The sequence below is a fragment of the Octopus bimaculoides genome, chromosome 26 (assembly GCF_046866305.1).
Source record: "Octopus bimaculoides isolate indiv1 chromosome 26, ASM4686630v1, whole genome shotgun sequence".
In the NCBI taxonomy this organism is placed as follows: Eukaryota; Metazoa; Mollusca; class Cephalopoda; order Octopoda; family Octopodidae; genus Octopus; species Octopus bimaculoides.
The window spans coordinates 30213377-30241367 of NC_142953.1; the positions used below are offsets into that span (position 1 = coordinate 30213377).

Sequence of the window (27991 nt, forward strand, 5' to 3'; positions counted from 1 at the left end):
TGCATGTCTGTGGAGTGCTTGTGTATGCGTGTACATGTGTGTGTGTTGTGCGTTTCTATGTAAGCGTGTGTATGTAGGTATGTGTGTGTGTTTGGGTTAGGGCTATTGGGTTAGTTGTCTCTGTCTTCTTCTTCGTACACGATTACTTCAATATAGGCTCACCTTGTTCGTTTGACAGCTATTACTCATGCCCCATTCCCTACTACAATAGGAGAAATGTAACCAAGGAAGGCCACATTTAGTTCTACTGTTAACCACAGGATATAGTGATTTCCTGCTACACATTATTGGTAAAGATGTTAGGTTTACATCATGAAAACGACTAGTGGTTACATGGTAATATCCATTGCCGTATATGGAGAATATATCTCCGATATCTGCTGTTATTCATGTGTGGTTGAAAGGTTTATTTCGACCTCGTTTGTGAGATTAAGAAGCAGAGAAATAGGAAGCAGAACTGTGTCTATTGTCTGTCAGTGCTTTCTCTACAGTAATGTTCGCGATTTTGAGAATCCTCCTTCCACTAGCAATTACATGTGTGTGTGTTGTGCGTTTCTATGTATGCTTGTGTATCTATGAGTATGTATGTATGTATGTGTGTGTGTGTGTGTTTGGGTAAGCTTTTGGGTTAGGGCTATTGGGTTAGTTGTCTCTGTCTTCTTTTTCGTATACGATTACTTCAATATAGGCTCACCTTGTTCGTCTGACAGCTATTACTCATGCCCCATTTCCTACTACAATAGGAGAAATGTAACCAAGGAAGGCCACATTTAATTCTACTGTTAACCACAGGATATAGTGATTTCCTGCTACACATTATTGGTAAAGATGTTAGGTTTACATCATTAAAACGACTAGTGGTTACATGATAATATCAATTGCCATATATGGAGAATATATCTCCGATATCTGCTGTTATTCATGTGTGGTTGAAAGGTTTATTTCGACATCGTTTGTGAGATTAAGAAGCAGAGAAATAGGAAGCAGAAATGTGTCTATTGTCTGTCAGTGCTTTCTCTACCGTAATGTTCGCGATTTTGAGAATCCTCCTTCTACTAGCAATTACAATTTTATTCGTTGATCATTTTTTTGCCTGTAACCCTTGCTTTGCTTTGTAGACGTCACGGCCCATTGGAATACCTGGCAACAGGCAACTCCTATAAAAGTCTCATCCGAGAAGGTCCGCCACCCTGTCTTCTCGCAGCTGGGTCTAGCGAAGAGTGGGCTTATTTTCAGTTGAGATGTTCAGACTAGAAACAAGCCATTGGACATAGGTGTAACGGCGTAGTCTTCGAGTTTCTCGAATGCTGCAACGAGACCCTCAGAATAGATGCCACGTGGACGTTCGGTGTGTTGGCATCCAGTGATGAGCGAACAGTCCTCAATCACATTAAGTGCATGGCTGTCCACCAAGAAAATGTGATAATCGCTCGTTTGCAGGTACGGCAAATGTGCTGGATCGGGACGATATTTGTAGGGCAAATGTCTTCTACTATAGCCTCGGGCCAACCAAAGCCTTGTGAGTGGATTTGGTAGACGGAAACTGAAAGAAGCCCATCATATATATATATATATATATATATATATATAGGTGTAGGAGAGGCTGTGTGTTAAGTAGCTTGCTTACGAACCACATGTTTCCGAGTTCAGTCCCACTGTGTGACACCTTGGGCAGGTGTCTTCTACTATAGCTGATTATATTGTCCCCCCTACCCCCATTCCAAAACACTTTCACCGTTTTGGAATCTACATCATAAATAATATTTGCATAGAAAATTTCATTAAAAAATATTCATTTTTCTGAAAGTTATGACCTTTCAAAGTCGGTGGGGTACATTTCTGTAAAGCCATTATCACCATGGTTTCGAAGGGAGATAATACTTAAACGCTTGCACTTTCAAAGTATTATCTCCCTTTGAACCTGTCGCCATGATTATAAACATGTTTCCTGATGGAAAGGGAAAACAACCTCTACTATTGCGTTCTGTTGTTTAGAAATTAAACTATTCAACGTATCCATCAGAGAAGGGCAAATTCTGAACCCATTTAGTCTTTGCTGTACCGTACGGCCCCACAAAAATTGTGTATAAAGATGTATATATATATATATATATATATATATAATGTATGTATCTATCTGCATGTCTGTGGAGTGCTTGTGTATGCGTGTACATGTGTGTGTGTTGTGCGTTTCTATGTATGCATGTGTATGTAGGTATGTGTGTGTGTTTGGGTAAGCTTTTGGGTTAGGGCTATTGGGTTAGTTGTCTCTTTGTCTTCTTTTTCGTACACGATTACTTCAATATAGGCTCACCTTGTTCGTCTGACAGCTATTACTCATGCCCCATTCCCTACTACAATAGGAGAAATGTAACCAAGGAAGGCCACATTTAGTTCTACTGTTAACCACAGGATATAGTGATTTCCTGCTACACATTATTGGTAAAGATGTTAGGTTTACATCATGAAAACGACTAGTGGTTACATGGTAATATCCATTGCCGTATATGGAGAATATATCTCCGATATCTGCTGTTATTGATGTGTGGTTCAAAGGTTTGTTTCGACATCGTTTGTGAGATTAAGAAGTAGAGAAATAGGAAGCAGAACTGTGTCTATTGTCTGTCAGTACTTTCTCTACCGTAATGTTCGCGATTTTGAGAATCCTCCTTCCACTAGCAATTACAATTTTATTCGTTGATCATTTTTTTGCCTGTAACCCTTGCTTTGCTTTGTAGATGTCACGGCCCATTGGAATACCTGGCAACAGGCGACTCCTATAAAAGTCTCATCCGAGAAGGTCCGCCACCCTGTCTTCTCGCAGCTGGGTCTAGCGAAGAGTGGGCTTATTTTCAGTTGAGATGTTCAGACTAGAAACAAGCCATTGGACATAGGTGTAACGGCGTAGTCTTTGAGCTTCTCGAATGCTGCAACGAGACCCTCAGAATAGATGCCACATGGACGTTCGGTGCGTTGGCCTCCAGTGATGAGCGAACAGTCCTCACTCCAAGAAAATGTGATAATCGCTCGTGTGCAGGTACGGCAAATGTGCCTGGATCGGGGCGATATTTGTAGGGCAAGTGTCTTCTACTATAGCCTTGGGCCAACCAAAGCCTTGTGAGTGGATTTGGTAGACGGAAACTGAAAGAAGCCCATCATATATATATATAAGTGTAGGAGTGGCTGTGTGTTAAGTAGCTTGCTTACGAACCACATGTTTCCGGGTCAGTCCCACTGTGTGGCACCTTGGGCAGGTGTCTTCTACTATAGCCGTCTATATTGTCCCCCACCCAGCATTCCAAAACACTTTCACTGTAAATTGTTGTATTATCGGAATCTACATCATAAATAATATTTGCATAGAAAATTTCATTAAAAAATATTCATTTTTCTGAAAGTTATGAAGCTGTGGCCCTCATCGAGAAGTCCGTCCGTTTCCATGTGTTTGCATCGGAGCGACTGTGTGAGGAGGACATCTCTTTGTTTTCTCTGAAGATTAACAATGAAAACCTCATCAAATGCCTGCAGAGCCTTAAATACCTCTATACTGACCTCGACAAGAAGAAAAAGATACGCTTCGACACAGAGGCAGAGTTCCGTTCCTACATGGTTCTGATGAACCTCAATCAGGGCGATATCCTCAGGTAAGTCAAAGCAGAATGAACTGAAGATACAATAATGATGAGGTATGATAAGGATGAAACATGTCCATTGTTATCACTGAATAATTTTATCTTTTTTTGTTGAATCATGTTCTTGTGGTTGTTGTTGTTATATAGTGGGCAGAAAAAGTGTTTCCAAGTGTTGTATAATGAAACTGTAGATCCCTCCTGATAGAAAGTGGTTGAAGCTAGCCATTATAAATTGACCAGTGGCCGGTCGTCGAGAAGGGATCGAGAGTCAACAGTTCTAGTCAATGTCTTGTGGAGCTATCAGTGATAGTACGACAGAAGTTAGTGTATTGCTCTTCTGGTACGAAGAGATACAATGGTATTGCATGACTAGTAACTGTCGTGGCTACTTGCGTAAAAGAGCAACTACAGTACAATGGCAGTCACACATCCCACCAGTTTACAAAGATACACTGAAATGCTTCCAGATCAATCCTGACATGTGGCAAACGCAGGCACAGGATTTCCCTGCCTGGCTTAGCTGCACTGACAGAGGTGCCACATCTTACAAACAGAATCGGATCGAAAAAGCACAGAGAAAATGTGAGCTGTGCAAGTCGAGAGCCAACTGCTTGTCTTCATTCTTTGCAGACCCCAAGTGCTTGACCTGTGGTCGTACGTTCCGAGCACACAGCCTGGTCGTCCACTGCAAGCCATGCTTTGACCCATCTTCTCCCATGTCACGTCCTTGGTCATCATTGACAACAATGGATGGACATTATTATTATTATTATTATTATTATTAGGGGTTATAATTGTTGTTTAGCCCCAGGTCGGTCCTGATCCAGACAGACAATCCTGTTGTGACCATCCCATCTTTTATTCAGGCATAGTGTATCTAGGACTACATTATCTAATGTATAGTATAGTAGTTAGTACCAGTGGCTATAGTTGTTGTTATTGTTGATTAGCCCTAGGTCAGTCCTGATCCAGGCAGACCTATGATAAAAGACGTTCCAGCTGTGACCATCCCGTCTTGTATTCAGGCATAGTGTATCTAGGACTACATTATCCAGCATGGCTGCAATCAAATCACTGTAACAAGTAATAGAGTAGAGACACACACACACATTTATGCATTTTTATACGTTTAACTCATTTCTGTTTCTTTCTGCCTTTTCCAGAGAAGTCCAAACTCTTTGACCGGAAGTAAGGACTTCCCCAGAAATCCACTTTGCTCTTCAGGTATACTCGGCCCTCAACAGTAACAATTATTACATCAAGCTTTTCAAACTGGCCCGTACGGCCACCTTCCTCAGTTCCTGCATCATCCATCGCTATTTCATGCAGGTTCGCAGTAAAGCGTTGAGGATCCTCCGCAAGGCTCTCACCTTTGGAATGAAACCCGTTACCGTGAGTGAACAACAATTGTTGCCTTTATTTGTTTCTTTATTTTTTTGTGGTTGGCTGACCATTCAGCACCACCGCTTCTACTACCACCACCACCACCAACAACAACACCATCACACCACCTCCTGCACTACAACTACCACCAATACCACCACCATCACCACTACAACTTGGCCCCTTACCTTGAGTGCACCCTTACGACCATAGCAATACACCTCCACCCCCACCCCCACTACCATGTTCTCTCTCTTTCTCTCTTATAGTACCCCCTCAGTGAACTGGTACGTACCCTATGTTTTGAGTCCACCAGTGAGGCTGGAAGCTTCTGCAGGCATTACGGTTTCACAGTCGAAGGTTCGGACGTCCTCCTTGACCGCTCGTCATTTATTGAGCCTGAGGTTGCTCCGTGTCTGGTCCGAGCAGTGAACTTCATAGAATCCAAATGTACCCGACCAATTGGTGAGGTGAGTATGAATGGGCTTTGCTTCAGGGCAGGTTTAAGGTGGGGCTTGGGTTCAGGGTGGGGCTTGAGTTCAGGATGGAGTTTGGATTTAGGGCAGGGCTTGGGTGTAGGGTGTGGCTTTGGTTCAGGGCATGACTTTGGTTCTGGGCAAGGCTTGATTTCAGAACAGGAAGGTGGGTATGAGAGAAGGGCAAAGTGTATATATACATACATACATACATACATACATACAATGTGGGTACTGAAATGTTCCTGGCTTTAAGAGAATTATGAGATGCCTTGTTTGAGGGTCAACTTTCTAAGTCCTTTTACAGGGCTTACAAAAACTGAAGGACCCCTGCAATAAGTGTGTGAAGCCAGCTGTTCCCTGCAACATGCAGCTGGCTGTTGCCTCAGAGGAGCCCTTATGGCAGGGATCTGATCTTGTGGCTTCCAATGCTGAAGTATCTTTTGACCCTGCACTGGTCACTGGGCAACAGCAACTGCGAGAACAACACCAACAGAAGGCTTCTAAATCAACAGCACTGTTACTGGTATGTAGAATCATATTTATGTGTGTGTGTGTGTGTGTGTGTGTTTGCAGAATTGTCAGCATGCTGGGCAAAAGTGCTTGGCAGCATTTCATCCATTTTGACATTCTGAGTTAAAGATCCACGGTGACCCTTCTGTTTTTCGTCCTCTCAGGATCGATCGGGTAAGTACCACTTGAACAGTAAGGGTTGATAAAAATTTGATAGCATTTTGAAAATTCGATGGCATTTTATTTGTCTGTACTTTTCAAATTCCACTGAGGTCGACTTTGCTTTTCATCCTGTTGGGATTGATAAAATAAGTACCAGTTGAGTACTGGGGTCAATGTAATAGACTTACCCTCCCTCTCGAAATTGCTGGCCTTGTGCCAAAATTTGAAACCTATATGTATGCATGTGTATCATCATTTAACATCTGCTTTCCATGCTGGCATGAGTTAGGTGGTTTGACTGGAAACGGTCAAGCTGAGAGCTGCCTCAGGCTCTAATCTCTTTTGGTTTGGTTTCTACGGCTGGATGCCCTTTCTAATGTCAACCACCTTCTGGAGTGTACTGCATGTCATGTAAAAGGTACCCTGTACACTCAGTAAAGTAGGTGGTGTTAGCGAGGGTATCCATGTGTAGAGACCATACCAAAAGAAAGTAGCCTGGTGCCTCTCCTGTCCATACCAGCTCCTGGTCTTAACATCCAAGACCTGCCAGAATGGCAAATAGACATTAAATGGTTATGATGATGATGGTAATGTACACCAATTAAATTTTTGTTTTTAAAACTATCAAGGAAATTGCCAAGGATTTGTTTTTGGAGGTCATTGCAACATTTGCAAGAGAAACCTCACAGGAATTTTACCAAAAATCTGAGCAGCTTCGAGATGCTGCCTCCGATGTCCAGCGAAGTCTGAGTGATGATGTTGTGAACAGAGAGATGTGGTAATTGGCATTTGTTATGCACACACGTAGATATATGTGTGTGTGTATATGTGTGTGTGTATGTGTGTATATATATATATATATATATATATATATATATATATATATATATATATATATACACACACACACACACACACACACACACTCGATGGGCTTTTTTCAGTTTCTGTCTGCCAAATCCACTCACAAGGCTATAGGAGAAGACACTTGCCCAAGGTGCTATGCAGTGGGACAGCCTGGAACTATGTGGTTGGGGAGCAAGCTTCTTACCACACAGCCACCTCTGCCCCCATATATATATATATATATATATATATATATATATATATATATATATATATATATATATGCACACACACACACACATATTTATACACACACACACACACATCATAGCTCATTTTCGTTATAAATATATGCATGTTTATGTTTGTGTGTCCATGTAATAACATGGACGTTTGCACGTATATATTTGTGCATGAATGCAATGTTTATATCTAATTGTTATTTTTTCTTATTTTTCCTTTCGTCCTTCTAACCTCTGCCCTGCTCTCATCTCCTCTCTCCCTTCTTCTTGCAGTGTTATCGCGCAGGAGGTGCACACTGAGTCCACTGCTGATGGTACAGCAACAGCACCAACACATGTGGCACAACCAGGTTTTAAGTTTGAAATTCAAGAACGCCCCTCTCTCATCTCATCTTCACCTTTCTCTTGGAGTGAGGTCACACAGGAAGGGCACACTGTGTCGACTGCTAATGGGGCAGCAACACATGTGGCTGAAGCAGGTTTCCAATTTGAAAAAACATGAAGAACAACTAGAAGAAGATGAAGATGAAGAAGAGAGACTGCAGAGGTTTCTTCAAGCGAAGACGAAAGAGCTGAAGAGTTTGAGTCATGAAGATGATGAAGGTGAAGTGACGGAGATAGAGGAAGAGGAAGAATTTGATGAGGCCAAGTTATTGAAGGATGATGATGAGGAGGAGGAGGAAGAAGAGAAGCAGGCAGAGGTGGAGGAGAAACAGAAGAGGCAGGAACGGGTAGCAGAGATATTGTCAATGCAGGAGACGAGGGATAGGCCTTTTATGAGGTGGGAGCTGGAAGAAAGGTCCCAGGAGTTGGAAAAGGAAAGGAAGAAAGAGGAGGAGGAGGAGAAATATAAGAAGGCCATGATTGAACGAATGCGTGAACAAGAAAGTGCCATGAGAGCCAGAGCCATTGCAGAACACGAAGCAAAGAAGCGACAGGATGAAGAGAAACAAGTGGCTCTGCTGAAAGCAAAACGTGAAGCAGAGGAGAAAGAAATGCGAGAAAGACTGAGAGCTGAGAAAGCTGCTGCAGAGGAAGAAGAGAAGAGAGTGGCTGCAGAAGAGGAGCAGAGAAGAAAGAGGTTGGCAGAAGAGATGATTGAACAGATGGTAGAGGAACATGTATTGACTGAGGTTCAGTCTGTGGTCAGTCAGCAGATGAGGTGAGGAAACTGGACTTTTTTTTACTCCACTTTTATTATTACAGTTAATGCCACTAATTTTTTCCTTATCAGAAAAACATTTTAAAATACTGAGGGGTAGATTTCATATTCCTAAAAAAATCCTTAAAATCAATGGAATTGTAATAGAAGACTAACCCTAACCCTTTACCTTTCATTCTGTCGTTGATGCTCTCAAATAACCCCTACCCTCTCCTAATAATTCCTGGCCTTATTACCCAATGTTGAAACTATATTTATTAGCAAAGGTAGAATTGTTAGTATGCTCGACAAAATGCTTCGTGGTATTTTGCCCGTTGCTATGCTCTGAGTTCAGATTTCTGCATGTCACTTTGTTTTGAGTTCAAATTCTGCCAAAGTCAACTCTGCTTTTCATCTTTTCGGGGTTGATCTAATCGATTATTCCCCTACTCCAACATTCCAGGCCCTGTACCTTTAGTAGAAAGGATTATTATTATTGTTTCCTTTCATTATAACTTTATTTCAGCCTCCTTAGTACCAGGCATCCTCTGGAGGCCAAGAGTAGCAAGGGCACTTTTGTTTTGTTGTGAAAGCTAAAATTATCACTGCATTTATTCCATTTTAGATGGGGAGTGCTTTCTGTAGAATAAGGGCTGTACCCATCGAAGCTATCTTTTGTAGTTCATTGAGATTGGAATTACCAGGGAGTTGCTGAATATACTTCTCAGCTCCCTTCTTTATCATTCCCAATGCACCAATTACTACTGGTATTAGCGTAGTTCTCAGCTTCCACATTTTTGTGATTTCTATTTTCAGATTTTTAGAATGAGAAAGCTTTTCGTATTCCTTTCTTGAGACATTTTGATCTTGTGGGACGGACAGACAAGTTCCTCTGTATTCCTTGATCACAGTGTCTGTTTGATTGGAGTCAATTTTTCTCTCAGTTTGTATTGTATGTTTTATTATTATTATTATTATTGTTAATTTTTCTGTTATTCTAGTGACATTGAAAAGGAGCTCCATGATCAACTTGTGAGAGAATGTTGCCAGAGAGCAACAGAAGATATCATGAATGAAGTGGTTGGGGAACTGCGTGACGGAGGGCCATGCTTTCTACAGAAACGATGTTGAGCTGCGCCTGGAGGCCCTGCGCAAGGCTGAGCATTGTGTGCGACTCTACAAGATGAATAAAGTCCTGGAATGTTGGAAGCAGAGACAATTGCAGCGCCAGCATGAGCGTGATATGACCATGTTCCCTTCATGGCCGTCACTGGCTCCACTTGATAAGCAGCTGAAGACACTCTGTGGGAAGGAACATGAAGGTGTGGTAGGGGACACGCTGGTCATGGGAATCAACCAAACCGCTCACCTCTCCATGGAGACCCCGTCGCCATCAGCCGGCGGGACGACTATCTACCCTTGGCCCTGACCCTCTGCCACATGAGGCGTCATTTGATACAGCAGAAGGCTTGGTACCCGCTCGATTTAGCAGCAACAGTTGGGCCAAACCTTCTCAGCACCAGCAGTTACGACACACAGATACATTCAGGTAAGATTCCTCTACACTGTCCATCCTTTTTTCTCATTGGGTGGGGCTGTGTCAGTGTTCTGGTCAATCCAGATCTTATGACCAGAGGCTTTCCACCTGTAACTGACCTGTTCTTTTTTTATTCAGTTTCGTCTGTTGTTACGTTCTGAGTTCAAATTCCGCTGAGGTCAATTTTGCCTTTCATCCTTTCGGGGTCGATAAATTAAGTACCAGTTACGCACTGGGGTCGATGTAATCGACTTAATCCGTTTGTCTGTCCTTGTTTGTCCCCTCTATGTTTAGCCCCTTGTGGGCAATAAAGACATAAGAGAGGCAGAAACAGGTGTGTTGCTGTAGAGGTGGGGACATGGTTACCTGGCCAAGGGAGAGATGGACTTCTTTCCGTTTCTACCAATCAGATCCACTCACAAATCCTTGGTTGGCTCTAGGCTAAAGATGCCATGGTGTGGAACTGAACCTGGAACCATGTGGTTGGCAAACAAACTTCTTACCGCACCTTCACCTGTTTTCTGATATTTATTTATAATGTTTGTAACTTTTGATCTCAATTTTTCTTGTTTGTTTTCAGGTCAAAACAGTGGCTCCCTCTACTGGAAGCTGATAATGTCATTACCAGAACTAGATGAGCAACAGACAGACAATGCAACCATGTACAGCCTGGAGTTGAGTGACTGGCTGAAGGCTAAGTTGAGCAAAGGAGCAAAACCACAGTCTGATCTCGATAATGTAAGTCTGTTTTACAGGTACTTATTAGAGAGGCAGTATTTTATGACTGGGTGATCTCCCTTCCACTAACCCTCACTTGTTTTATCAAGTGAGGACTTGGGGGGGGGGGTTCCCCTGCCATTTAACTTTGAAAGGGAAAATGGTCTCATGACTCCCCATCATTTAATGTGTGTTTACCATGCTTGTATGGGTTGCATTGTTTGACAGGAGCTGGTGAGCCAGCTCCGTGAGCTGTATCGTCTGTTTTGGCATGGTTTCTCCAGCTGAGTTTCCTTACAGTTTCCCTCTGCCATTTCCATACACCACCACAATCACTCTGTTCCCCGCTAAAATGAGATTCTGTCTTTTTCCATTTCAGATGTCTATTCTGAGCCTTTACAAATGTCATCTTGAAGGGTCATCCATAGGTAGACAGCAAGGGGACACAATGTTACATTTCTGTCTCCGTGAGGTCACTGGCTCATTGACCCCTGACCTCATACAGCACATTAAGAATAAGAGACTGTTTTGTGGCACCAGTGGCCTGCTTTTTGTGCTGCCTCTCTTGAGTAAAGACGATGATAAAGAGGTAAGTAAATACACACATTTCTTTTTAATTGTTTCACTCATTAGACTGCAGCCATGCTGGAGCACCACCTTGAAGGGTTTAGTCAACCTCAGGGCATTTTATTTTTAAGCCTATTCTACTGACCTCTCCTGTAACTACTTACCAAAAGGTCACACCTAAATATGCACAAATTTTTTACACACATGGGGTTAGGGTTAGGGTTTAAAGGTTAGGGTTAGAAGTCATATCTGTTTCCGATACTGTCCTGCTTTTTCGTTTTATATAGAAAACGTTGATTTAATTAGTTTGATAAGTGCCTCTGCACGAAACTCTCGAACCTTCAGTCACTATGTAACTTTCTCCAATGAATAAATCTATACTTATTGAGACTGACTCAACATAAATTCTATTTTTCATGTTTGATGAGAACCCAATAATGTTCGGAAATCGATTACAGTTGTTCATCTTTTTTTTCAATCTACGGAGAAATGGCTAAATTTGCCCTCTTTATAAATATACGATATATATATAAATCTAAATAGACCTCGATAATCGGCTCGGGAATCTCCCCAATGACTTTACAAAGGTCACTTGGGGCCCCAATTCGCCGTGAAACCATTTGGTAGCTGGTATCGTTACGAGGTCTATTTATATTTACCCACTTCTCTACTTGGAGAGTAAGCTCTCCTCCGGTTATATGGTTTTACCGTATATTATCACATATGTATATATATATATCTCTCTCTCTCTATATATATATATATGTGTGTGTGGAGAGAGAGAGAGAGAGAGAGAGAGAGAGAGAGAGAGACGTAGGTAGGTACATATGTAAGCACACAAACACGCACGCATATATATACGAATGTATGTATTTGTGTGTCTGTATGTCACCCCACCATCGCCGTATAACTAATGTTGATGCGATTATGCCCCTGTAACTTGTCGGTTCGAAAAAAGAGGCGTATAGGCTACTTTTGTATTATAGTGTGCGTGTTGTTATTTAACCCAGGGTCAAACCTGACTGAGCAGGCTCGTGCTCAAAGTCACTCTGGCCGTGACCATCCCATCCTATTCCTACGTCTCTGCTTGAAGTAGTTGTGTGGGATTTTAATCGAGATTTGGTTACTACTTCTAGCAGTTCGAGCCAAAACGTATAGGCCAGTTGTTGTTGTTTAATCCCAGGTCAGTCCTGATCCGGGCAGCTCTACAATCAAAGATGTTCCAGCAATGACCATCCCTTCTGTTATTCAGACAGAGTGTATCTAGGACTACATTGTGTAATGTATAGTATAGTGTTCAGTCTTAATAGCTACAGTTGTAGTTAATTCTGTCTTGGTTCAACTTGCGCTTGGTAGCCTCTTCGTTTACACCCTTTAAATCCCACTTCAACTCAACAAAACTCTGTTACACACACACACACACACACAAACACACACACATACATGCAGAGCCACCTTTGAAAGTGTCAGTCTTTAAGGGATTATGTTCGTCCACCACTGTTTGGCCTTCATTGCTGCACATTCTCTGTGTGTTTTGTGGATAAAGTTTCCTTTCGATCTCAGCAGAACTTTTTGCCAGACACTTTGTTCACGTCGATTGAAGCAATGACAAATAAAGGGTCTTCAATGTACCTGAAAATTGAAGGAAAAGATGATGGATAATGAAACGAATAATGCATGGCAAATTGAATGCAATTTAATAAATGATAATATACGTGTGTTTAATTGTAATCGTCTAAGCCCTCTAACCACTAAGCTACACACCTGCACTTGTACGTATCTCCTGGTAGTTTTGTCTCTTGCATGTGAGATATCTCTGTGGGTTTAAGTGTAGCGGGGTCAGTTGTCTGATGTTCCATGGGGTTTGCTGCTAAGAAATCAGATAGGGTTTGGCAGTCTGTTATTTTGGAACCAGTTTTCTTGGTGATTTATCCAGGGTTGAAATAGTTGCCTGGCAATGTCTGGGGGACAACGGATTAGATGTCGGTTGATTATCCTGTTATGTTGTTATTTTATAGGTGTGTGGCTCCTGGTTAGGAGATTCAGCTCATAATCGTAAGGGTGTGGGTTTGGTTCCCACACTTTACTTCAGCTCACTCAGCTGGCAGAAATGAGTCATACCTGTAATTCAGTGGACCAGCTTATCATGTTCTGTGTTCTGTGTTGGATTTCCCTGAGAACTACATCTACCGTATGCATGTCAGTCGCATCTTGTCTTCTACTATAGTCTCAGGTTAAGCAAATCCTTGTGAGTGGATTTGGTAGAAAGAAACTGGAAGAAGCCCATCACATATATGTGTGTCTTTGTGTTTGTCCCCCCACCATTCCTTGACAGCCAATGCTGGTGTGTTTGTGTCCCTGTAACCTAGTGGTTCAACAAAAGAAAGCAATAGAATAAGTTCTGAGGTTGATTTCTTCGACTAACACCCTTTAAGGCGATGCTCCAGCATGACTACAGTCAAATGGCTGAAGCATATAGAAAACAGTAAAAAATGTCTGTGGTGCACTTAGCCACTTGCTTGTTAATTTCACGAGCAGGCTGTTCCAGTGATCGGAACAATCCTAATTGACCAACAGCATTTTTAGATGGTGTTGGACCACTCGACACTTTGGTTTGCCCTCATTCTGCGCTGTGGTTCTGTCTTCAAGTGGTTGTGAAGTGTTTTGTTTGCCAGATGGGAATGTGGTTGAACACCATCCTCTTTTCTGATGTTGTGAGGATGCTGAAGGATTAAGGGGGGAGTGTGGTGGCTGTTGTTGTTGGTGTTGTTTAACCTCAGGTTAGTCCAGATTGAGCAAAATCCATGATCAAAAGTATCACAGCCATGACCATCCTGTCATTAACAAATCCAGAACCACATGACACAGCATATCCTGAGTCTAGCCACCATGTAGTGGTCTCCCTCATTGGCTCATACATACATATATATATATAGATAAGAGAGTAGGGTGTGATTTGAGGGAGATTTGGCTGCTATTTCTAGCAGGTCCAGCTACCATGTAGAGGCCTCCCTCATTGGCTCATACTTACATATATACATAGATAAGAGAGTAGGGTGTGATTTGAGGGAGAATTGGCTGCTATTTCTAGCAGGTCCAGCTACGATGTAGAGGTCTCCCTCATTAGCTCATACATACATATATACATAGATAAGAGAGTAGGGTGTGATTTTGAGGGAGATTTGGTTGCTATTTCTAGCAGGTCTAGCTATCATGTAGAGGCCTCCCTTATTGGCTCATACATACATATATACATAGATAAGAGAGTAGGGTGTGATTTTGAGGGAGATTTGGTTGCTATTTCTAGCAGGTCTAGCTACCATGTAGAGGCCTCCTTCATTGGCTCATACATCATCATCATCATCACCATCGTTTAACGTCCGCTTTCCATGCTAGCATGGGTTGGACGATTTGACTGAGGACTGGTAAAACCGGATGGCAACACCAGGCTCCAATCTAATTTGGCAGAGTTTCTACAGCTGGATGCCCTTCCTAACGCCAACCACTCAGAGAGTGTAGTGGGTGCTTTTACGTGTCACCTGCACGAAGGCCAGTCAGGCGGTTCTGGCAACGGCCACGCTCAAAATGGTGTCTTTTATGTGCCACCCGCACAAGAGCCAGTCCAGGGGCACTGGCAGCGATCTCACTTGGCTTGCCGGGTCTTCTCACGCACAGCACATTTCCAAAGGTCTCGGTCAGTAGTCATCGCCTCGGTGAGGCTCAATGTTCGAAGGTCTTGCCTCACCACCTCAGCCCAGGTCTTCCTGGGCCTACCTCTTCCACGGGTTCCCTCAACTGTTAGGGTGTGGCACTTTTTCACGCAGCTATCCTCATCCATTCTCACCACATGTCCAAACCAGCGCAATCGTCTCTCTTGCACACCACAACTGATGCTTCTTATGTTCAGCTTTTCTCTCAAGATACTTACACCCTGACGGGTATGCACACTGACATTACACATCCAGCGGAGCATACTGGCTTCATTCCTTGCGAGCTTACGCATGTCCTCAGCAGTCACAGCCCATGTTTCACTGCCATGTAGCATGGCTGTTCAATGAATTTTCAAAATTCTAGTCGTTCTATTGACGGGATTTTGTCAAAAGAAAGTGAGCTAAAAGTAAAAAAGATACAATTCCTCTTTCCATCAAGAAAGGAACCTTTGGAGAAAACTCCAAGCTGCCATTATATGGAATTTTTTTTTTTATTTAGTGTTTAATTTTATTTTTCATTTTCGAATTAACTGTCACGATATCTGCAAGAATAAATTGCATTGATATAAGAACTGCCGTTCAGTGGCACCAGTTCTGTAGAGATGTTTGTTTGGCAAAAAACTGGTGCCGGACAAAACTCCAATTGCTGGTCCGGACCATAGAGTGGAGTTCCATGAAAGTTTGTTCTTCAAAAAGAAGAACAATGGACGACGAATGTGTCGCAAAACTTGGGTTGTTGGATGTTATGACACCACAACCAGAAAAAGGATTTCTTCAACGTCTACCCGATAGGAGTGCAGAGATGTTGGAGAATGTTATCAGACAAAACGTTCTTGCAGAAAATTTATGACTGACAATTTGGCAAGCTATTGGAATCTGCATATACTCGGTTCCATTCACCAGACGGTAAATCGTTCCCCAAATTTCTTAGATCGGTCATCGGGGTATGTAAAAATCAGCGGAGGTAAAGATTATGGGAGATTATTTTTGTTGGTTTTATTTTGAAATGAAAACATTATATCAAGGTACGATTCAAGAAGATTGGATCCAGGTCGCGCATCCGCGCATGCGAGACGTGACTAGTGGATCCTACGACTCTCCAGCGCGCGTCACGCACAAAACATGTATGAGGGTGTTTGCGTTTTGTTTACAATGTGTTTTATTTACTTTGTTCAAAAAAACCAAAACAAACCGTCCTGCATGTTTTGTGCATACATGCATTGGCAATAGATTGTTATTGTAGGATCGACTAGTCACGACTCGCGTGCGCGTGCGCGATAGCAGGTGTGTTCGCCAATTAACGGCGGTGAATTCGAATGTGTGAAAAAAAGGTAAATTTCAACATTTCTCTCGTTCAACACCCGACAAAGCATAAACCACAAAATTCACCTTTATTCTGTAATTCTATCTCCAGAAAATCGAAAAATACAAGTTATTCGCTGAAAAATTCTGCGCCAGAAATTGCAAAAGAAGCCAAAACCATTTCACAGCTGATGTCTTCTGCTGAATTGCAGACATTTTCGAACAAGGTAAGGCAAAGAGATTTCCTTTTAATTCGCTTTCGCTTGTTTCAATAAAGACAAAACAAAACACTAACATGCTTTTGCTTTTGTTCAGACTTCGGTACTACTAATTTTTATAATTTCAGCATTCGTTTATTATTGTTTTCAAACGTATTTCTGCCAAATGTCATTTATAAAACATGTTTAAAGAAAAAGGGTGCGGATGCAGTCACGCCCCTCACCTTCGAAAATGTGTTTTTTAGTGAAAGGTTTCTAAGGAAACGTGTCTGTTTATTATTACATGTGTGTTTATATAGATGTCTGTAGGTATATAACGTGTGTATTTGTCTTTCTATAGCTCGAGAGAGAGAGAGAAAGTTGTAATGGAATTGAAGGCTTGTAATGGCTGTGGAGTATCTCTGGGTCAGTTCGTCGTACTTTATATTGTCTGATATCGTCTTTAAATCACATTTCACCTTCCAACACTTATAACCCCTCCTGAATCTCAATATTTCGTCGTTTTTTTGGCTTTCGGACACCTCAGTGTTTGTCCATCCATCGACATGCACAAATCTTGCAGTCCTCCATTTTGTTCTCTTCAGGATCCTTTCTTGGTCTACGCCTTTCAAACACGCGCGAAACAATTTCCAGTGGGAGGAGGGGGAGCCTGTTGAGCCTTGTGTTTTTTTGTATTTGTTTTTTTTTCTCTTGCTTTGTATCGGAGGGGAATGGGTGGAGGGGGTGTCTGAGAAGGTGGGTGGGGTGGGGTGGGACGGGGTGGGACGGGGTGTATGGCTTGGGGTTCTAATTCAATCTGTCCTTTCTTCCTCTTCCTTCAGCTACCATCCACTGTTCTTTGTTTCTCTTTTCTTCCTGTTGCACCTTCTCCGGCCCCTTTCTAACTTCTTCCTCTGCAGAGGCCTTTTTTAGCAACATTTAAAGCAACGAGGGGTTCTGCCCTCCACCCCCACCCCCACTCTCAACACTACATCTCCAATGGTCACCGTTTCCACCATATTTTCAGTGGTTCTGCCAATACCCAATATGATCAGGTCCAATGTTTGCTCTTTCCATACAGAATTTTCTGTTTTCGTGGCCTGCAGGACGGCTATTTCTTCTTTACTTCCGAGAAGAACAGCCGCCACAACCCAAGCCACATCTGTTTCTGGTGGGATTCTCTCCACCCTAATCCTGGAAGTCCTTCTTCCAAGATATGTAGGTTACTGTGGTTACAGCATATTCTTTTGCCTTTCCTGCCTTCTTGAACCACAATTGTTCCAAATCTGCTTCCTCTGCCTCAACGTTTTCAATTTTCCTTTCTTCCACTGAGTACACCTTATATATTTACTGTTTTCTTACCCATATTTTCCAATACTTTCTGGAGTAGGGACAACTTAGCATCACCACCGATCCTACGTGCCATCTTCTCATATTTCTCCATGTTTGTCAGGTCCACCTCCTTTTTTGTGACTTCTGTCACTTCAGCAAATCTTTCTTCTTCCTTAAACACTTGTCCATTCTATCAACTGCTCGTACGAGCCACTCCTCCGAAGAGGACAATTCGGACTCCCTAAGGTCTGAATAGAACATGTTCCTTACTGTTGGCATTGCTGATCCTGCTTAAGGCGGAGAGAAAGCACAAGACAGTCGACCCCTCCTCACACAATCAACAAATACACCAACACTATGTAAAAGCGTGAGAGGAAATGGGAAAGAAGAAAGAGAGCGAATGTCTTAATTCTCCTGTTTAAATAGTCGTTGCCGATGGGAGTCTTGCCGATGAGAGTCTTGCTGTTGTATTAGATTGATAGATAGAGAGATATTGATATATGTAAATATATATGTGTGTATATATTTAAGTGCAAGATCTCAGGATCAAGGTGTAGGAAGTGAGTAAGCTTCAAGCAGTCCATAGTAGAAAGTATAAAAAGCAACTTTGAAGAACATTAGTGGTTTATTGTCAAAGAAGATTGTAAATGTTTTCAAAAATTAGGGAACAGAGGAGATAAAATCACCAGCAGAACCTCAGAAATAGTAATTAGCCTAACGAGGGGTACTCCACTAGCTACTGATAAGGGTGAATACACCTTAGTTAAATGAAGGTTACATTGTTGTCAAAATATCTCAAGAGAATAAGGTTCTGCTAGCTGGGAGACATATGTTACTGGGATTTTCACCTGTTCCAATCCCTAAATTTGCATGTGTCTGTAGTTATATGTGTGTTTGTGCATGTGTGTGTGTGTGTGTGTGTGTGTGTGTGTACATGTATGTAGAAGAGAAGAGATGAGAAAGGAATAAACGATCATCTTCTGAACTTTCTAGGATGATTGCTCCTTCCTTTGTCATTCCTTTTCTTATTACTGCTCCCTACTTGACTAATGTGTCATTCTGGTGTATATTCAGTTTCACACCAGGTTATTTGGATCTCAATGCCTTAGCAATATATTCTTTTACTTGTTTCAATCATTTTGATTGTGGCCACGCTGGAGCACCACCATTTAGTCAAAGAAATGGACCCCGGGACTTATTCTTTGCAAGCCTAGTACTTCTGTTGGTCTCTTTTAATGTATTTTAATTATCATGTGCTTTTCAAGAGGCTTTTATAATTGAAGATTTCAACTTCACAATTCAGTCTTAATTCACTGTGAGATACACGTTTCAAGGTTGTATTAATGTCCAACAGAAGTGTACCCCAACACCGTAACTTTGTTTCCTCATAGCTGCATGCAACAAACATGAATATTTGAAGATAAAATTCTTTACAAATGGAGTAGATTACAATTGTATCTGGATTTGTTGTGAAAAAAAGTTTTGAAGGAGGGTGAAAAGAGGAGTTTCAGATAAATCACCCATGGGTTGTGAATAAAAATAGGGAAACAGAATACTTTGAGAGAAAAACCCCACCCTTTTTTTTTTTTAAAGCTAATTTCAATAAGGCAAACCCCCATCTGTGTCATAAACAGTTTCACTGTAGACACAATAAACATATGGTCCTGTGATATTGGACTGGGGTGGAACAGTTCTCCACTATCTACTTGAAGCTCTTCTATAGGCACTGTACTAAAAATAGCAACCCTTTATATTCTTAAGGTAGTGATATACAAAAAAGAAAACTTAATAAATTTATCATACAGACAGAGACATGGCTGTGTGGGAAAGAAACTAATTTTGTAATCTCATGGCTTCAAGTTCAGTCCCACTGCATAGCACCTTGGGAAAGCGTGTGTATATATATATACATATATATATTGATTGAAGTGTACAGTATTATAGTACTATGTATCCATTGTGGCCATCCTTACCAGTCGGTTTTGCACTTGGGGCTTAATAGGTTGTTAGATAACAGTCCAATTATGTAACCCTGCACTCTTCAGAGCAGCTCTACTGTCTGTTTTGTATGGTTTCTATGACTGAATGCCCTTCCTAACTAATGCCAGCCACTTTACAGAGTGAACTGAGTTCCTTTTTATGTGGTGCCCATGCACATATGTTAGTACATTACAATATTAGAGAAGTATTTCAGTTGATTTCACCAATCAGGCTCCCACACAACAGCAGAAAATCCCAATCCTGGTGCTTGTTAGAAGAAGGGCTCGTGCAAACAAAGAAGATTGTGCTGAAATGGATTTGTTGTATATATATAATATATATACATGGGTTGCATGGAGGCAAAGTGACTGAGTCCCTTTCAAGTGTTGGGCCTCATGGAGGCAATGACTGAGAAGACCCATCAAGCTGAGCAAAACCGCAGTTGTGGCAGATACTGGTACAGTACAAATTGGCATGTAAGGGCATCCAGCTATAGAAAACCATGCCAAATCAGAGAGGAGCCTGGTGCAGCCTTCCAGTGTGCCAACCCAGTCAAACCATCCAACCCATACCAGCATGGACAATGGATGCTAAATGATGATGATGATGACACACACACAATAAATACATATGTGTGTATACATATATATACATATATATATATATATATATATATACATACATATAATTATATATATATATTTCGTTTTTTTGGATTTGGTTCCCAAGACTTATTTTATGTCATTTCGTGTGTTGAAGCATCTTCTGTTGTGTCTGGGGAGAGTCATTTTCTTATTGTGCCTTCAAATTTAACACTCACCGGTAACATTTCCACTTATTTCTTATTTTAATTTTCCTAAAACTTTCGTTGCGTCTTGCAAACTTATCAATAGTCTTGACTCTGTCCGTTATTTATGCATGTGTGTGTCTCAGTGTGTGTGTATGTATGCGTGCATGTGTGTGTATGTATGTCTGTGTGTGTGTGCATATGTATATATGTATGTATGGGTGTGTATGCATACATGTATGCATGTAGGTATTCTGCATATTCCTGTGTTTGTGTGTGTTTTTATGTATGTGTGTGCATGTGTGTATATGTATGTACCTCTGTCTCCTTGTGTGTGCATGTCTGAGTGTGTGTGTGTGTGTGTGTTTTGCTGCTATGTACCATGTTTTTATGTATGGGTGTATACATATGTGTGTGTGTGAGTGTATCTGTGTGTATGTATGTATATATGTATACTTGTGTGGGTGTGTGTACGTATGTTTGTAAGTATATATGTGTGTATATGTGTACATATCTATGTATATGTATATATAATTGTGTATGTATTTGTATAAATCCATATGTATGAGTTATTAGGTTCTGTATGTATGTACATATATCTGTATGTATGTGTGTGTATATATGTATGTATGCGTGTATGTGTGTTTGTGTGTATATATATGTATGTATATGTGTATATATATATATATATATATATATATATGTATGTGTATGTGTATGTATGTATATATGAAAACACTTGAGTTCTTTTTCTTTTATATATATGTATTTGTATGTATGTATGTATGTATGTATGTGCATGCGTGTGTTTACGTATGTGTTTGTATACATGTATGTATATGTATATGCGTATCTGTTTATTCGGTTATAGGCGTAGATGTATATGTATGAGTATATGTATGTGTCTATTTCTATTTATACATGTGTATATATATATATATGTATATATGTGTGTATGGGGACATGCACACATATGGGTATATTTGTATAGGCATGGGTACGTATGTGCATATGTGTAAATGTGGACGTATGCGTGTATACGTGTGTGTGTGTATATATATATATATATATATACATATATATGTGTATATATATGTATGTATATGTGTATATGTCTTTATGTATGCATGTATGTTTTCACACAGTTATATGTATGTGTTGTCCAACCCACTATCCGGTAGCGTCCAATTCTCTAACGGTTTTTTTCAAATGAATCAAGTCATAACCTTATCCATCTATTGTTTTCATAATCGGTCATAAAGTCTTACGTTTAAGATGATTCCCATGCATTCCCTGAAGAGAAGGTTACAATTTTAATATCACAGATCCCTATGGAGCACACAGGTTGTAATCCTTTGAAACATATGTAGGAATAAAGTATGCAATTATAACATGCGTTTTCTCCATTCCTTAAATTTTTAAATATATATATATATATATATGTATGTATGTATGAGCCAATGATGGAGACCTCTGCATGGTGGCTACACCTGTTAGAAGTAGCAGCCAAATCTTCCTCGAATCACACCTTACTCTCTTATATTTTAGATGAGGAAAGTATTTGAATATCCCAGGAGATTCTTGTGGTGGTGGTGTGGTGGTGGTGGTGTATAGGGCAATCATTGTTAAGGGGAAGGGCTGCAGAACTGTCCCTGAATACTTAAGGGATTACGTAGTAGAGATACAGCCAATCCAGGGAGGGTCCTGCAACGTTGTGTGAATGTAGTTCCTTGTTTTTGTGTGTTGACTGTGATCTTGAGCATGATAAGAGGGTCTGCCATGTTGTTTAACCCTAGGGCAATACTGATCCAGTAGACCTATGATGGTGGGTGTTACAACTATGATTATCTTGATTTTGTTTGATTTTAATTCAGCCCTAGTGTATCTTGGAATATATAATTTAATGGGTCTTTCCAACTTTAAGACAGCTAAGCAGTGATTTCAGGGAGAGTTAGCTGCTATTTCTTGTAAAGTAAGGTACCACATAAAAGTTACTCACCAATTTTTGATGATGATGATGGTGATGATAGTGGTAGTAGTGGTGGTAGTGGTGATGATGATGTTGATGACAATGATGGTGGTAGTAGTAGTGGTGGTGGTCATGACGATGATAGCAGTAATGCTGGTGACAGTGATGATGATGATGATGATGGTGAATGCGATGGTTGTGGTGGTGGTGGTGGTGGTGGTGGTGTTAAGTAGAACACAATGAATCGCCCCCAAGAGGCTCTGTGTGAAGGAAGTAAAACAGCAGACTATTTTCTTAGGACACCCAAGAGAGAGGAGGGGGTGCAATGGGGGTGGGGGTGGGGGGATATAACATTTCACTGTTGTCGTGTTGATGTGGGTGGTGCATATATATATATACACACACGTATGCATGATATAATCTCGTATATATATATACATAGATATATTCACTCCCTCACACCCTCTCCCCTCATACACGGCTTATTTTTTCTCGAAGTGTCTTGAAGTACACAGAGGAAGCTATAAATAAGGCCTTGTAAATACTGAGTTGAGAAAACTATTTTGGACCCCAAAAAAAAAACAAATCAGTTTCTAAAATGCTTTGGTCCAATGGTAGAACATCTGTCATGTTCAAAGATGTGGGTTTGAGTCTCACTGGCAGCCTCTTTGATTTTTACTCTCCAAATAGTTTCCATGTTTCTATTTATTAGCTTCACGTTTGTGCTTCGAAATCCACCATTTCCCAAAAAAAGGGATTCTTTTACATTCGTCGAAAAATTTATTACAAGAAGGCAAAGCTGTGTGGTCAGGAAGACCCCTTTGTAGCCAGTTGGTTTTGGGTTCAGTCCCACTGTGTGGTACCTTGGCTAAGTCTTTTATACTATACTGTCAGACCAATCAATGCCTTAGACATGAATTTTGTAGATGGAAACTGGAAGGAAGCCTATTCTACTGGGTTGGCCATGTGATTCAGATACCAAGTAGCCAGTTCCCAAAGATGGTCCTCTTCAGCAAGATTCAGACTGGAAGTTGGCCCCGTCGACTTTCGAAAGTTTGTTTTGCTGCAGGTCTCAAGTGGTCTCTCATTTTACGTAGTATCCTTCCCAATTGGTGAGGGTCCCTGGCTGTTAATTGGAAGCCATGCAAGTCCATGTGCTTTTACCTGTCTCTTCTCAAAGCTCGTTACTCCAGCGTTCACCACATCAGCTCGTTAAGTCTCAACAGTCCTCACCGTTTGTTTTTACTGTTTTGTTCTTGTTCTGTTTTGTTACCACTTTAACCTTCTGCGGGAAGGACTGTTTTAACGAAGTCTCATCTGGTCCCTGCCTTTGAAATGCGGAGTATATAAAACAGGGGGCAGCTGATGAAGGGAATGTTCTTTATGTTGCCTGTTTCGTTTCTCTGTTTGTTTCTTTCGATGTTCATTGTTTGTGTCTTTTTTATGTTCTCGTTTCTCTTTTTGTTCACATTTCTTTGATGCCCTGTACCAATATATGCATGTATATATATACATATATAAGTAGGCATGTACATGTATGTGTGTATGTATGCATATACTTATATGTTGCTTTCCAGAATTCTTTGCTACCAGCATAAATAAGTTATTGATAAAATGGCAAAATTGTGTTGATGATTTAGGTGCATTCTTTGATTAACTGCATTGCTTTTCGTTGAGATAAAGTAAAATAAACTTTCAGTTCAAAATCGGATCATTTCATTCTTAACAACCTGATATAATGTAGCCCTGTACGTTTACTTTAAATCCACAGGTTGGTCGTGAGTGGAACACCTTTGTTCATTGAACAGCCGTATCAGGGTTGGCCTAGGGCTAAACAATCACAACACCCACAGATTTCCATAACAATACAATCATTGGCATTTGGGGTGGCCACCAGTTGCAAACAGATGGTGCACTTTGAGTGCAAACATGTACACACACTTTTACTGTCCTTGTTGTTTTTGTTGGTGGTGGTGGTGGTGGCGGCGGTGGTGGTGGGGTGTTGTCCCTGTTTGGTGTCAATGTTGTTTTCTTTGTCTTTCATGGATTATTTAATGAAATATATTTATACGTACATAGACGCATACACAAACACACTCACACACTTATATACATACATTGCATTCATACAAGCATACACAGATACATATATAGAGTTACTCATACATTCACATGTACACACACACACACACACATTCATACACATACCTATATATATCTTGCATTCATGCATACACACAGTACATGCATACATGTATAGTGACATGCAATGACATTAACTCCCACATACATGTTAGTCAATACACACACAGCCTGGAAGACTTCCTAAAAAAAAAGAAACCCCAGATATCACAACACCACCACCACCACCACTACCACCTCAGCCACCACTGTCACCACTACCAACACCACTACAAGTGCTGCAACATATACCATCACAAAATTGCCACCAGAACTACCACCACCACCACCACCACTGCCACCGCCCTACTCGCTACTCACTTCATAACCACTGCTACTATCACCTAAGCTGCAACTCCTACTTTCACCACCACCACTTTCCACCACAAACCAATGAGGGAGATCCGCCACTACTAACTACATTATTAGAAATAGCAGCTAAATCTCCCTCAAATCACACCCTACTCCTCTCTTATGTATGGACCAATGTGGGAGGCATCTACATGGTAGCTAGAGCTGGGAGAAATAGCAGCCAAATCTCCCTGAAATGGCTCCCATTTTAGAAATAGTTACATTGTATAAACAAAATTTTAGGGGAAAGGCAAGATGGTCACAGCTGGAGCGTCTGCTGTGACTGGATTGACCTGGGACTAAACTACCACCACCACCATGTTGTTATTATTCATGTCAACATTTCCATGGCAACAGAAAACTGTTCACACACAACACGGTGGGGGAGGTCAGTGTGTGTGTGTGTGTGTGTGTGTGTTTATCTGGTGCCTGGTGGTGATGGAGACATCCTGTTCTATAAGTGTCACTGTTGGTTTTTCGTTGTTTAACCCTAGGCCAGCCTCGGTGGAGAAGGTCTATGACCACAGATGCCTCAACCATGACCATCTCATATTTAGAAGTGCATGACTTCAGGTGTCCTCCTTTCTTTATTGAAGAAGTTCAGAAGTGAGGTGAGGATCATTTAGCTGTTATTTTCAGCAGATAGAGCAACCATACAACAGCTCTCATTTTCCTGTGCCTGGTTTCAGCTGCAGTCAGAGTCTTGACTTATGATCAAAGGGTTTCCATCCTTGACCATCCAACATGATCTCGTGTTTTTTGAAGACAGCAATGTGGTGTGATTTTGAGGGAGATTTGTCTGCTATTTCTAAATGAAGACCAGTTTCCACATGTGGGCTGATTTGTGTCAGGAGCAGTGGGGAGAGGCAGGGTGATGGGGTGGGGGGCAGATATCGTGTGCTTATGTTGTCATTTTGCTCCAGCTAAACCCTGAGTAAGCAGAAGTATGATCACAGGCAATCCAGTTGTGACTATCCCCTCTGTCTCCGATGTTTAGGGAGCCAAAGCTCCCATTAGCAAGTAAGCATGATTTGTAGGAGATTGTGGAGTGAAGGAGGAATTGCGAGAAAGAGAAGAGACGTGGATTGGTTTGTCGAGGTAGGGTGAGGGCAAAATGTTCTTGTTATGTGTTGGTGGAACATCCAGGTTGGGGGGGGGGGGGCTAGCAGATGGCAATACTAGAGTGAGAGAAGGCATGTGGGTAGAATACACAGGTCGGGGGCAAGCAGAGAGTAAGGATGCAGTGGCCCTGGGCCAAGAGGACGACAAGATTGGGGAGTGAGAGGTAATCATAATGCGTGAGAAAGAGATGTAGTTTGGTTCATTGTGTAAGAAGTTTTCTTGTTAAGTGTAGGTGGGACACACAGCACTTGTAGAACTCAGTTTCACTGATGTGGGTGGGACAGATTGAAGGATGTGCTGAAACGATTGTCATGTTGAATAAAAGATTCTAAATCCATCTTCTGTTTCTTTTATCAACAATAAACACAACAAACATTGTGGGTTTCCTGACATAAATCCAGTGAAAATTGTAGAGTTTCTGTGGAGGATGACATCAGGTAGCCTGAAACGGTGAATGTGCTTTGACTGACATAAGAATAGGCATATACTCAAAGTCCAAATAGTTACATGTGTGTGTGTATATATGCATCTGTGTGCGTGTGTATATATATATATTTATATATATATATATATATATATAGCAGTGTATATGTCTGTGTGTATATATATATATATATATATATATATATATATATATATATATATATATATATATATATATATATATATGTATATATATAACTTTTATGAGTAATATTCTAAAAGAATATATAATTGAACTTATGTTGAGTGCTCAATTATCTTGAGCAAATAAATGTGTATATATGTGATTTTATATTATTAATTCATCAATAATATATTTAGGAAATCAATATTTAGTATTTCAAAAGATATATATCCAACATAACATGGTAGCATAATAAATTTAAAAGTTTAAAACATAAAAATAAAAATATGGAATATAAATATCGATACATATAAAAATCTAAAAATAGATAAATATATGTTTAAATATATATGCGTATAAAAATTTATGTGTAAATAAGCATGAATATTATGTTTATTTTTATGTTTTAAACTTTTAAATTTATTATGCTACCATGTTATGTTGGATATATATCTTTTGAAATATTAAATATTGATTTTCTAAATATATTATTGATGAATTAATAATATATATATATATATATATATGTATACCCATGCACTTTTACACCCTGATGTGGGCTGATGCAAACAAACAGCCAAAGAAACTGAGTCAGTGACTGCGTGCGCGTGTATGTATGTGTGTATCTGTGTTCTACATGATACGGGGAGGGGGGACAGTTATGTGGTGGTGGTGGTGTGGGGGGATCATGTTTCAAGTGAGACTGGGAAGGAAGTTGAGGCAGGGTAACCCACATAGACGCCCCCCCCCCTTGCCACCCCATTCCGATGGTGGGACAGACCCAGACACACACACACACCACCGACAAGGAGTTCATATGGGGTGGGGGGGTAAGTATTGGGTGGCTGGTGAGGTGGGAGTGGGGGCTAAGGAATGCCCAGCAAACACATTAACATATACTCACTCCCTCACACACACACACCTACCCAAGCAGCCAGAAAGGCAGAAACACACACAAAACCAAGTCTTAAAAGCTGAGGAAGCTCTGACCTGATGTGAGTTCTTTTTACTTGCTAAAAATAGCAGTCAAATTTCCCCTGTCACATGATGAAAAGAAGAACACATAGCATCATGGGCTTGTTGATAGAAGAAGAAATGGGGGGGGGGGGGGTCAAAGATGGAACCCTTATGACTAAAGCTCTGCTCAGGCTGGTTTAGCCTGGGGCTAAACGAATACAACATTTCCATGGAGCGCACAGGCATATATACACATACGTATATAAACAAGCACTCCTTT

General features: G+C 40.9%; 2 protein-coding genes across 4 annotated transcripts in view; both read left to right on the plus strand.

Annotated features, from left to right (window-relative positions):
• On the plus strand, window positions 1–9533 carry LOC149131033 (uncharacterized). Of its 2 annotated transcripts, XM_089342626.1 has the most exons (5): window positions 1–3644; window positions 4796–5024; window positions 5285–5485; window positions 7528–8416; window positions 9397–9533. In XM_089342626.1, the coding sequence occupies exons 4-5, from the start codon at window positions 7566–7568 to the stop codon at window positions 9524–9526; spliced, it is 981 nt and encodes a 326-aa protein (XP_089198752.1). In that variant the 5' UTR covers window positions 1–3644; window positions 4796–5024; window positions 5285–5485; window positions 7528–7565; the 3' UTR covers window positions 9527–9533. The 2 variants fall into 2 exon arrangements, with proteins under 2 accessions (XP_089198752.1, XP_089198753.1); XM_089342627.1 differs by lacking the exon at window positions 5285–5485.
• LOC149131034 (germinal-center associated nuclear protein-like) overlaps window positions 9528–27991 on the plus strand; it is a 67783-nt gene continuing 49319 nt past the window's right edge. For both annotated transcript variants that reach the window (XR_016238514.1, XM_089342628.1), the window contains exons 1-4: window positions 9528–9944; window positions 10513–10670; window positions 11029–11238; window positions 16341–16455. Coding sequence is in view for 1 of the 2 variants with exons in the window: in XM_089342628.1 (XP_089198754.1) it covers window positions 9836–9944; window positions 10513–10670; window positions 11029–11238; window positions 16341–16433 (570 nt within the window). In the remaining variant the exon portion in view is untranslated. The remainder of the gene's footprint in view (window positions 9945–10512; window positions 10671–11028; window positions 11239–16340; window positions 16456–27991) is intronic.